Genomic DNA, 13,626 nt, shown 5'->3' with positions numbered 1-13,626 from the left:
GAACTTAAAAATGACCATGAAATAGTTAGAGAACACTGAGTACATGTTTTAAAACTGAATATAAAGATAAAGTAATAAAGATAAGGTGGTACTGGCAAATGAAGGGATATAACAACTCATCAGCAGAATGAAGTAGAGAATCCAATTACAGATTCTCATATGTGTGTACAACTGTTTTTCAACAAAAATGACAAGGGAATTCAATGGGTAAAAGGAAGCTTTCAAAAAATTACGAATCAACCATATTAATCTCAAAATTTTGCATCACATTTTATTCAAAAATTAATGATAAATGTACCGTGGTCCTAAGAGTGAAATCTGCAAACCCATAAAATTTTAAGAAAAATACAGAGTAAACATTCCTTTGAAAGTACCTCAGAAACATAAGACATAAAAGGAAAACAAAACAATAAATTGTAGTTTGGAATTTATCACAAAATAATTTTCTCTTGGGAGAATTCTATAAAGAAAATGAAAAGGTAAGACACAGAATGGGAGAAAATATAAGTATATCTGATAAGGGACTGATGGTCCATGACATATAAATTATTTAACAATAAAAGACCAGGCAGTTCAACAAAACGGGCAAATTATTTAAACAAACACCTCAGAAATGAAGATACACAACAAGGTCCTTAAAAGATACATTATTGACACTGCATCAAAAAATGCAAATTAAACCCAGAAAGAACTATGGCTATATACTCATTAGAATGTCTTAAGTTTAAAATCTTGGAAATTCCAAAGTATTGCTGATGCTGAATAGCTATCAGATTTAAAATTCACATGTAACACTTCCTGAAATGAAAAATGGTACAATCACCCTGAAAAAAATTTGGGTCGTTTTTCTTAAACACTTAAACATTACCCACTATACACACCAAACTTTATACTTCTATTCCAGAAATGTTCTTCATATGATTTTAATCTTTTAAATTTTTTAAGACTCACTTATTATCTATTCAAGTGAATGTACCATATACATTGGACAGACTGCCTATCAGTATTTGTTAAGGCTCGTGTTCTATAAATATTAATTAGGACAAAGCACTTAATAGGGTTGCTCATGTCCTCTAACTTTACTCATTATTCCTCTAGATACTTTATAAATTGTTTAGCTAAGGACTGTAAATAGCCTACTATAATTGTATAATTGTCTCCTCCCTAAATTGTCAAATTTTGGTTCATACTTTATAAAGTTATGTTGTTAGACACTAATACAGTTATTATTGTTAAGCCTTCTTGATAAATTGAGTTTTTTGGTTATCAAAAGTTGTTTTATATCTCTGTGGCCACCCTTCATATTGAAGTTAATATCTGATATTATCTTTGTACTCTTACTTTTTTCATGGTGTAACATTTACTTTTAACTTCGATGGTTAATTTTAAAATCAGTCTCTTGGAGCCAGGCATGGTGGCACATGCTTGTAATCCCAGGACTTGGTAGGTTGAGACAGAAGGATCGCACAGGTTCGAAGCCAGCCTCAGCTACTTAGTGAATCTCTCAGCAACTTAGTGAGACCCTGTTTCAAAATAAAATATAAAATAGGTCGTGGGTGTAGCCCAGAGGTAGAGGCCCCTGTGTTCCATCCCCACGACCACACAAAAAATAATATATAAAATAAGTATCTTATAGTAAGCATATAATTAAGTTTACTTTTCTCTATCCTGATAATTGTAGCCTTTCAGTTGAGTTACTTAACTGATGACTATTTCATCACTGAGGATTAAATCTAGGTCTAGCATTTTGTCACAGGTCAGGTGCTGATGGAAGATGAAAGCTCCCTTTTTTCCTTTCCCTGTGGGATCATTTCTTCAGGTCTGGGCAGCTTTGCCTACCTCAACTTCTATCTTTATGGTAACACTTTTTCATCAAGAGAAATGTGGTCCAATCACCCAATGTCAGACTTGGACATAAGTATCAGGTGAGAGCTGTTAAGATGATTAACCCACTTTGAGTTGATTTCTTCAGTTCTCTCAAGCTCTGTCTGCCTTTGTTCAACTCTTCAGAGCCTTCCAGAAATTTTTCTTCCTATTCTCTCCACACTTTATAGTTATTACCTAGGAGAATAAGAGTCTCCTGAAAACAATCCCTCATTCCAGAAGGGGAATCTTTTTAACTTAATTCTGGATCTTTTTCTTTCAAATATTTCCTTCTTTCCATAATTTTCCTTATTTGGGGGGCTCCTATCACATAGATACTGACAGTTCTTTCCATTAATGTCTTCTTCCTCCTTCACTTTCTCCATGCCTCCTGCTGTATGTGTTGAGGTGAGGCGCCCCTTGGCTGTTCATAGACCACAGTTTCCTGCCCAGGCTTTTTGTTCACCATCGGTCTCTAACCACCTTGAAGAGTGGAGTGGGCAGAAGGAGAAAGAGAACTAGCAAACTTACTGAACTCACAGTGGTCGAAATCTTCTCTCTTAAGAAATAAAGTTTCAAGGATGTAAACAAGGGAGATTCCTAGTATTTCTTGCCACTAAAAAGAAGGTTTATACTTAATGGTTAAAATCAAATTATTCACCCTTCCCACAATGTTTGTTGAGACTTGTCCTTGGTTTTATCAGTGTCATTTCTCCTCGTTGCTTTTCAATCCTTTCCTATGAGATCATATTCATTTTTCTTAAAGAAGATCTCTGAGCAATCTCTTTTCAAGAGATTCGTTGGTGGTAAACATGTAGTCTTTGCCGCCTTGAAAGGGTCTTTATTTATCCTTCAATTTTAATTAAAATTTTGCTGAGTTCAGGAATCTAAATTGACATTAATCTTTTTTATCTCTTACTCTTATGAATATATCATGCCTATGAATACATCATGTCATCATATCCTTACATCAGGGCCAAGATGGCATTCTTACCATGCTCCTAAAAGGAAAATTTCAAACTTTCACTGTTTATTATAATGTTTGTTATAGATTTTTTCACAAATATTCTTTATTAATATGTAAATTTTCATCAAATGGCTAATTTAATAATTTTTAAAGAATGCTAATTACATTATATATTTTGTATCAACAAATACGAAAACCATAGATTTTTAAATTGATTATCTTGATTACATTAACCAAATTTCTAATATGAAATTAACCTTATGTCTTGAGGGGGAAACTTGGTCATGTTATAATATACTTTTTACATATTTTCTATGCAGCCTAATAAAACTTATTTAGCATATTTAAATCAAAGTTGAATAACAGGATAGATCATTATGTTTGGTTTTTTTTTTAATGTCTGTATGGTATTATAGAATGTGTTTAAAAGTGTGCCCTGTTTTTCTTTTCTGTACCAAGTTTATGTGAGTTGATAATCCATGTTCCTTGAAAGATTGCTAATTTGGGGACCAAATTTATACTTTGAGAGAAGATTAACAATCAGTTTTAACTCTTCTGTGGTTACAGTATAATAATGTATTCTGTGATTGAAAAATATTTTAAAGCGTTATTCCATAATCAAATTGCATTTGCAGTAAAATTTTGGTTTATTGAAATTGTATTATGGAGGCTAATATATGGAAGAGCAAGGAGTTACCTACCCCAAAATGAATTATTGTCTTTATATATATGCATTTAAGATTCTTTATTTTAACATAATTTTCAGAACATCTTAATGAAACAATTAGCTATAATGAAATACATAGGTAGAAGTCACCTTTGAAGATAAAATTTATTATATTCATTTAAATATATGTTGTATGATATTAATGTAAGCCTACTTGAGATAAACCTCCCCATTCATATAATGTTATAATAATGGATATTAAATAAAAATAAAAATGCAACACATTATTTTTATCATTTTGCTAAAAAATGCCAAATTGTTCATTTCTGTTAAAGATTTTCCTGCAAATCTTTTTAAGTTTTAACATTCTTTTCTTAACAGTATATTAAGAGATTTTGCAGTTGAAAAATATATGTCTCTTACATGTATAACATATGGAGAGCATTTTGTTTTCACTAAATACCCCATTCAACCCCTTAAAAACAGTTTGGTATCACATGATTTTATATCACACACCTAAGGCATTCTATTTTTTAAAAGTGAAAACAATCTATACCATTTTTTCCAACATCGTCTTGCCTTACTTTTGACTATTCATTTGAGCTCCCAAATCTGAATTATTTTTAAGACTGAGGCTTTTAACTTCCTTCCCATAAGATTTCTAGGCCTATAGAACAGAACGTGTACTTGAGACCTCCTCTCTGAGTGATTTATTCTATGCGACTGTGCTTATTTTGAAAAGCTGCCAAGTTTGCTTTCTATACTCTTGGTGCCTTGAGTGGGAATCAGTTAGAGTACCTGATGTTTTGAATAGCAGATAATGGTAAAAGGTCAGAATTTAGACCACCAACAGTGTTCATTGAACAAGTACTACTCTAAAATGACAGTGTAGAAAGTTTACGTGATAGTTCAATATGCATTTATTAACTAACGAACTTGACTAAAATTATTCTTATTATGGAACCACTAGCTTTATTGAATAGGCATAATGCAGTTCCTCATTGGTGAGAAGTCAGCATTTGATTTTTCAAATACAAAATATGTTTTATAGAAAACTCTTGAGGGGAGAAAATGTTTAAGAACTGAATTCTCAGGTGAGAGTTCTGGTACTTCATATATAAATTTGCTCTGCAAAGCATATAATGAACAATTGGCCTCTTTATTTATTTTCAAGATCCTAAAATACAGTGGAGCACTGTTACTTAATCTACTTAGAATAATATTCTAAGTGAAGTTTAAGAAAGATATTTGCAAATAAAAAGCACACTAATTAAGGTAAAACATATGCTAAATATGATATATACTGATGAGAAATATTTTGAAGCAGAGAACATGACTGCTACAGCATATAAATAAAATATATCAAACTCTTAGGCTATTAAATTTAGGAGCTTACAAACAGTCCAGAAATAAAAATTTTAAAACAAATAAAAAAAGAAAATATTTTTAGGGAGTTGTGACAAAAGCAGTATTAGAGTTGTAGCATATCCATTTAAAACATGAGTTTTTCTTCCCAGTGTATTTAGTAGATCTGGGTCATAAGTTAACTTAAAATTAGCTGTGATTTTTAGTCCATTTTGAACAAATCCAAGAAAATAAGCCTCCTAAAATAGGCTTTCTACCTAAGAACACATTTGTCAACTACAAAGTAGCTTCCTTTTTCCTACAAAAATAGGACCTATAATCCTGTATGGGTTTTTAAATTTATTTTGACAAAAAGATACGCATGTGTTACACATCCACAGGCAATCGTATTGTGTTTTTACCTTCTTGGATATTTTCAGTTCATAAGTTAGATATAATAAGTGATCAACAATTATAACTAAAACCAAAGTAGAACAATATACTATCATACAAGTGATTTAAGTTTATGAATCATTTATTTAGAGATTCTGAATTTAATATTTTGAGACTGAGGTTGATCAGGGTTAACTGAAGACATGGAGGGTGAAACTGTAGGTAGGAGACTGCTGTCTGCACCCTCTCCTGTGAGTGGCAGCCATCTTCCACATTTTTTTCTTCCACATTGCCCCTAGTTCTGTTTCTGTTGACCTGCTCATCACCCTCTTCTTAGTGTGTTTAGGTCACAAACAATAGATACTATAACCATCACTAAATATCCCTCATGGATTTCATATTTTATGCAATTTATTATCAATATTCTCAAGTGTAAAAACCCTCAATCGTCTTACAGAAAAAGAAAGTTTTTAAGACAGTATCACTTGGCCTCTTCCTGACTACATTTCTGGCCTGGCCATGTTTATGGCAGTGGACACAGTTCTTACTTGTCCCTCTAGCATCTCCTCAGACCTCTCTTCTTTAATTGTCACCATATCTCAGCTACTTTATCCTAGCATTTTTAAAAAGAAATTTCCTTTAATTTCTCTCTTAAAAAAGTTTCCTGTATCCCAACGATATAAAACTCATTTTTACTGAGAAAAAAAAATAACTGTTACTGGTTTTTAGAAGAGTCTACATTGTGTAAGGCTACATGTGCTACCCTTGACAATGAAGCACAAAGCAGAGTAGGAGTAGATAGACTTCAGGCAAGGGGGTACTGGTCTCATATCACACATACAAACACAGACTCTTCCGTCCTGCTTCATATCAAGGTAGAAATCATGATTTTCTTTAGCTTAAATGTTTCTGTTGTAGCCATATTAACTTACATAGCCATGTATGTTTTGTTTAAAGAAATTTTAAAAGAATTATCTTTATTAAACAGAGTTTCTACTGTTATGCACAATCTTCCCATCGTTTCAAAATAACATACTACTTTAGTTATGTTCAGGGTTAGAACACTATTGAACACATATATATTCTATCAAAATGGTTTTCTCAAAAATGATTGGCTGAAAATCAAAACTGTGCCACTTTCCCCTTATTACTTATTGTATCCTTGCTTTCAGCATGTTATTTGCACAGGATTATGGTGCAAGATAGAAGGCGAGAAAGAATGCAAAACCAAACTAGACCCACCAATGGATGGAACTGATTGTGAGCCTGGTAAGGTAAGTCATAAAGGTTGCCTAAATTCAATAAAATATTAACTGGAACTTGGGAAGTTGCAATTTTCTCTTGCTGGTTACATAGGCATCCACTTTAACATCAATGGGATAATTGCACTATAGATAGTAACCTTAGTATTTTATCTATCGTTATTATTTTCATGTTTTCAACTTCACAGTTATTAATAGTGAAGTAGGTGGTTTTTATTGTTGTTGATTATGATAATGTTGAGAGTTAGATGCATTTACTAATTTCACAGAAAGATAATTTTTACTATTTAAACTAAACATAAAATAATAACAAATGATTTTATAAGTGTAAAACTTCTCAGAGCACTGGTGAATCCTTTTAGGAGTAAGATTGTCTTTTGAGATCAACTGGATGTTTATAATTTCTCCTTGTTAAGTAAACACAAGTAATAAAATATTCAAATGGAAATTTGAAGATTAGTAAATATTTTACTGAATAGTTTATGTGTTTTACATGATTGTAGAAATGTATTAATACCCATTTCAAGATCAAAATAATTGCTGTTGAAAAAATAATTTTTCTTGGGGGAAATATGAAGTGAATGGATCCCAAATGTACTTATGGTTAATTTAATCAAAATATAATGAGCAAATACTTTAAACAATTTTTAAAATTTGTGTACTGTGACAAGGAAGAGGCTTTACTCCTAAGCTGTCAGATCATTACTTCCTTGCTCACGCCTTTGTTTCTTCCTCTTCTTCTCCCTCCCTGTCCTCTTCCACTATTCTACTGATGTCTCCACTCATCTTTCTGAAGTTCCTTTTGTTTCCCATTTTCTCTCTAGCTTCTGCATATGAGGGAAAACATATGGCCCTTGACTTTATGAGTCTGGCTGATACCACTCAGCATAATGTTCTCTAGTCCCATCTATTTTCCTGCAAGTGACATAATTCTGTTTTGCTTTCTGGCTGAGTAAAATCCCATTGTGTGAATATACCACAGTTTCATTATCCATTCATTGTTGATGGACACCTAGGTTGGTTCCATAATTTGGTGATTGTAAATTATGCTGCTGTAAACATGGGTATGTATGCATGCATCACTATAATATTCTGACTTTAGTTCTTTTGGAAGGATGCCTAAGGATAGTATATCTGGGTGTTATGGTGGTTCCAGTGCTAGACTTTTGAGGAACTTCCATACTGATCTCCAGAGAAGTTATACTAATAGCATTCCTCTGAAGAACATACATATTTATTACCTTTGAAAATAAACAAACATAAAAAAATCTACACATTACTTGAGGTGAATGATTTAAGAAAAAAACAATTTTGTAGAGTGCTAGTTTAAAAACACAGCAATTGGGGAAAAATGGATAAATATATAGCATGTCTTGTAGAAGAATTGTCCTAAATAAGTGTTTGTACATGATATGACGTACCCATACACACACTCTTCACATACAAAGATGCTTATGTAAGGATGCAGTTTACAATGGGAGCTTCTGTTAAAAAAAACAGTAAAATATTTACCAGGAGAGAAATGTTTACAGTGTTTAAAAAGATGAGCACATCAGTCTCTGGTATTGAAAACCTCATTATAACTGCAATGCATCAATAAAAGCATATTTAAAAAACAGGTAGCTAGCTGGGTGTTGTGGCGAACGCTTGTAATTCCAGCATTCAGGAGGCAGAGACCAGAGGATCACGGTTTGGGGACAACCTCAGCCAACCTCAGCTACTTAGCGAGGCCCTTTGTAATTCAGTGAAAGTGTTTCAAACAAACAAAATTTTAAAAAAGACTAAAAATAGGTCTGTGGGTACAGCTCAGAGTTAAAATGCCCCTGGGTTGCATCTCTAGTACCACAAAAAACAAACAAACAAAAACAGGTAGCTATATATGTGCTAACAGAGAGATCTAAAAACTTGCCTGTTGGTATAGTCCTATCAGAAAAATTAGTATTTTGTAACTCATTGAGATTTAGTTTTTGTACATATGTGAATATATATCATATATATTTCTAACTTGTAGGAAATAATTTGAAAATATAAAATGAAAACTGAGATCAATAGCTCACCTTGTGGGAGAAAAGTGGGGCTGATAATGGGAGGAAGACAACAGGAGGTACGGATGAATACAACATCTCTCCAGACTTTTCTGGATTGTATGATGTAAACACATAGCCATTTGTGACTTCTATGATTTAATTTATAAAAGAAGAAAAATATAAATGTTTTAAGTTAAAACTATTTTTGCAAAGAATAGATATGTTTTCTCACTAGATACTAGCAACAAGAAAATGGTTCCTTAGAGGAAACTTCTGTGAAGTCTCAGCCAGTTGTTTATAGACTATACCAAATACTTTTGTTTATGAGCTTAAATGAAGAGACAGAATTTGGGTCTGTTTCTGTTTTTTAATAATTCACAAAGGAATAACAATGTATTAGGCAAATGTCATGATAGTGTGCTGAGTAATTTAGTGCTCAAACCAACAATAATTTTATCATCCTTGAGATAGAAAAGCAGTAATATAGAAAAATATCCGAAATTCAACCATAGTCCTAAAACATCCCACAAGCCATTCAGCTCACTTAGTTCTTTCCCAGAAATATAAAATCTTGTCGTTTTTATACTTTGGTATCCTAAATGTTTTTCTGCTCTGGATTTTTTTTGTAAATTTGAGAACAACTTGTGTTCTTTTTTTTAATTTTTCATTAGTGCATTGTAGTCATACACCTTAAAGGAGTACAAGATGGTAGAGGCATGCATGCACACATCACTCAATGCCGCCCTTCCTCAATTCCCACCCCATCTCCTCTCCTCTCCTTTCTTCTTCTTTTTGGCTTAATAAAAGACTTTGATACCTTTGTGAATGTATATCATGATGTACATTAGGTAATTTCCTTCTTCACCCCTATCATCCCCCTCTTGATATCTCTAAAGTAAGTTTATTTTAGTAATAAAGTCTGGAATTACTCATCAAAAGTAAATTTTTTTATTTCCCCATAATCATATTCTTTTGGAGGTTCTGTAATACTTTATGTATTGAAGTAACTAATGAACTTAGTTCCTCATGCCGTGTAGGCTTTCTCCAATAAAGTTCTAACCATTGCAGTAGCCATCATATTAACAACTTCCAACACTCTGCTGTTGTGCGTGAGTGTTAAAATATTGGAATGCCTGCAGCCTCACGCTAAACACTAGCTTCGTATGCTGCAAACCAAAACACAAAGCTGGAAATTTTTAAAATGTATAACACTCAAAAAATATATAGTTCAAATGATTTTGAAGCTAAAGATTTATGTCTTATTTATGGATAGCACTTTCCAAGTTAAAAGCAATCAGTTTTTTTCTCCTTTTCTCGTCATATGAACATCTTTGTACGATTTCTATCATTTTACATTTTATAACACAATTGGAAATGTGTTTGCATATGTATTTAACTGAGATTGGAGAACTGATAAATGATTTAGTAAAACAACAATGAATGTATTTTTTTTAATTTGCAGTATTTTCTAGGAATGAGGAGAGGGAAAAGGGAAGTAACTTAGCAATTTACTAGAATTTTAGACTGCTTTGAAGGATTGTGTATAATATAATTTAGTTATTCACTTTCATTCATTTACTTTCTTGAAGTGACTATGATCACTCATATTGGAAATAATGTGGACTGGAGTGCCCCAGCAATCACACTGCGCCCATGTGTAGAGCATTCTGCCTCCCGTCCTCCTCTAGCTTGCACGGCACAGGCAAGAACTTGCCAAGGGAATGATCTGTCTACTTGGCCATATTCACCACCTCATCCAAATGCATGTTCTCATGAACTTACTTGGTATATTAGAAATATAATGAGATATTTTAGGTCATGTACTGTCCCAGAAAACTCAATATCATATATTCCTTTAGCATTTTCATAAATTAGACTAAATTGGTAGATAAAACAAGTTTTGAGCATTTGTTTGGTTTGGTTTGGTGGTACTGGGGTTCCTGGTAACCCTTCTACCTTTGGGCTATCCTCCCAGACCTATTTTATATTTTTTTATTTGGAAACCAGGTCTCTTAAGCCTCTGAGGCTGGCTTCGAACCTGCGCGATCCTCCTGTCTCCACCTCCCAAGCGTGGGGATTACAAGCGTGTGCCACCATGCCTGGCTGGAGCATTTTTTTTAACCACATGTGAATGATACAAAACATGGTGCCGCAAATTGTGTAAAGTATCATTGGATCACTTTATATGTGAATTCAGTAGACTCTATTGTATGATTATTTATTTTACTTACTTATTCATTTATTTATTTATTTTTGCGGTACTGGGGATGGAACTCAGGGGCATTCTACCTCCAAGCTACACCTCCAGCGCTCTTTGTTAATCTTTATTTTGAAACAAGGTCTCCAGTAAGTTACGGAGGGCTTCACTAAGTAGCTGAGGCTGGCCTTGAACCTTCTATCCTCCTGTCTCAGTCTCCCAAGTACTGAGATTACAAGCATGAGCCACCACTCCCGGCTTACTGTAGGATAATTTAAGCAAAAACATTTGACACTTGCCTCAGTGTTGAATCACAGCACAATCTAGTAAACACAAAAGCAAGTTCCCTTTCTTTCGTGCAGACATCTGGTTATCTGCAAGGTGGCACACTAAACGTGAGGGCAGGATTTTTTTAGTTTCACTGATCTGTGTGTGTATGCTGGCTGGCATATCTGTTTCTATTTTCTTCATCTGCCAGATGTGAGCTAGTTTAAATTATGTGCAAGCTTAGATCTCAGCCCGTTACAGAATACTTTTAGTCTGCTATGAACTCTAGCCTGGCCTTTTAATGCCAGCTTGCTGCTAAATGGGCAAGAAGCTGTGATATGCACTCTGGGAAAAATAAACACCCTTCAAGTAGGCAAAAATATTGTGACCAACTGAAGCCTGACAGCTTTCACACTGGACTTTTTCCATGAATAGCATAACATTGCGAAGTCCGTAAAGTCAGTAAGTAATGCAAAAGTGTTCACATGGTCTACTCTTTCCTCTTCTTTTAGTTTTACATCATCATAGAAAACCCCAATTTGTTTAATGACAATCTTAGCATGCCGATATACTCAGAGTTGTTGAGGTTTCCTTTTTTCAAGTTTATATTCAACACTTATTGAAAAACTGGGCATGGTGGTGCACACCTAAAATCCCAGTACTTGGAAGGCTGAGACAGGAGGATCAGCAGCAAATTTGAGGACAGCCTAAGTGATGTAGCAAGACTCTCAGCAACCAAGCAAGAACCTGTTTCAAAAATTAATTAATTAATTAATTAATTAATAGGCTAGTAGTAGAGCTAGGCTGTAGAAAGCCTCTAGGTTCCATTCCCAATACTAAATTATAAATAAAATTTATTGAATCTAAAAAATGTATAATGTAAATTTTGAAATTATTAGAGAAAATCTACAGGAAGTAATTATTTTATTGCATATAAAAACATTCACTGAGTTTATGCAAAATAATACAGAATTGTCTCCTAAAAACATATTCTTGAAATAAACGTAAATAAAGACTGATAAAGATAAAAATGAACATAATCTTGGTAAGATTATTTTAATTATCATTCATTACATTAATGTAATGATATGTAAATATTATATTTTTAAATGTAGTTGACCTTATGCATTGTGCTTAGGGCTTCATTCAACCTCTGAAAAGTTTTACTTAATAAATAGGATTTCATTCACACCTTGGAAATGAACAAGCTAAAATTTAGAGCATTGCTATAAATTCTTCAAAATTGCCATTAATTGCAGCAAATTATTTTAGGGATAGAAGGACCAAGTTGCTCAGCCCTGTCATTTTACAAACACTCATCTAAATGTTCCTAATTTTAATTTGTTATTCTCCACATTATTTTGTTAGCTTTAATATGTTTGCTGTGACCATGATCTATCTGATTTTCAAGAATGAGGAGAAATTACAACCTCTTGTCCACAATATCCTCTGACCACAGTAACAGCCTTGCTGCTGCTGCTGCTGCTGCTGCTGCTGCTGCTGCCACCGCCACTGCGGCCACTGCCTTAGTTTTAAGTTAATGAGAAAAATTAAAATAAAAAAGATAATGACTACATTTCTTTCTCTTTTTTTCATGATTATCTTTCCCAGTTAATAGATGCCCCAAAGAAACTATAGTATTGGAATGAAATACCAGAATTTCAGAGGCTAATTGCCCCAGATCGTTAAAGGAACTTGGCTTTCAAAAGAAAGCTTGCTAGAATGCTAATGCTACACTTTGCTGGATATGCTTCTAGTGGCCATAAAGCACAGGGAAAAACATTTTGAATTTTAATTACAAAGAAGGAGAATACCGTGAATTATTGACATTTCAAATCAAAATTACTGAATTTACTGAAATGCATACTTCAGTCTACTTGTAGAAGGACATTTATTCCTTAGTTTTTATTCTTATACCTGACTTTTTAAATCCCTTTTAAATTGTTATGTATGGTTCAGGATATGCTAGTTTTTCTTTTCTCATTGTGAAACCTTCAAATTTCCTCTCCATCCTGTTCACACTATCTCTATCAGGAATACTGAATTCTCAGCATCATAGTAACACCTATCTGTGCACTGCTTCCATGACAAGACTTTATTTTCTGACTCCAAAATTGTGGGAAGGTGGACCATTATTTTACTATGAGAAGAAAAAAAAAAAAAAACAAGTGTCAATTTTTTTTCAATTCCACACAGTTTTGTTTGTAGTTGTCCTATTTTACATGCATTATTAACTCCAATGACTGTATAGGCCAGTGAATGATTTTCAGTTGTGCCCTGATTTGTTCACCTAAGACATAACTTTTGGAATAGTGGTGTAAGGCTGGAGAGTGCACCAGCAGGACCTCAGCACCTGAGCACCTGGCTGGAGAGTGGAGCCTGTGGAGTTCCTGCAGCCGAACCTGCAGTGCGGGGACCAGCAGTCGCGAGCGCAGATGCCCTGGGTAAACTCAAGGTTCTGGGAATGAGGGTGGGAATTTTCTCTTCAATATCAAAATGCAAAGTGTTTTGCTTTGTTTTTAGTTTTTAACCAATAAGCCATGTTAAAAAGCAAAGGAAGCTCCTCAAACTCTACTTCATTTTTGAAAACCAAAAGGTCCCTCAAGTTAATTATCTTATATAACACTTTTTTAAAGAGG

General features: G+C 33.6%; 1 protein-coding gene across 1 annotated transcript in view; it reads left to right on the top strand.

The window, feature by feature from the left end:
- Positions 1 to 13,626, top strand: part of ADAMTS19 (ADAM metallopeptidase with thrombospondin type 1 motif 19) — a gene marked incomplete at both ends in the record, with an annotated part of 271,867 nt that overhangs the window by 161,142 nt on the left and 97,099 nt on the right. Inside the window, 2 exons of the mRNA XM_080698493.1 lie at positions 6,407 to 6,508; positions 13,301 to 13,431. Coding sequence (XP_080554619.1) covers positions 6,407 to 6,508; positions 13,301 to 13,431 — 233 coding nt within the window. The remainder of the gene's footprint in view (positions 1 to 6,406; positions 6,509 to 13,300; positions 13,432 to 13,626) is intronic.

This window comes from Muscardinus avellanarius (assembly GCF_963383645.1).
Source record: "Muscardinus avellanarius genome assembly, chromosome: 7".
NCBI classification, from domain to species: domain Eukaryota; kingdom Metazoa; phylum Chordata; class Mammalia; order Rodentia; family Gliridae; genus Muscardinus; species Muscardinus avellanarius.
This window is presented reverse-complemented; position numbering and strand designations above follow the sequence as displayed.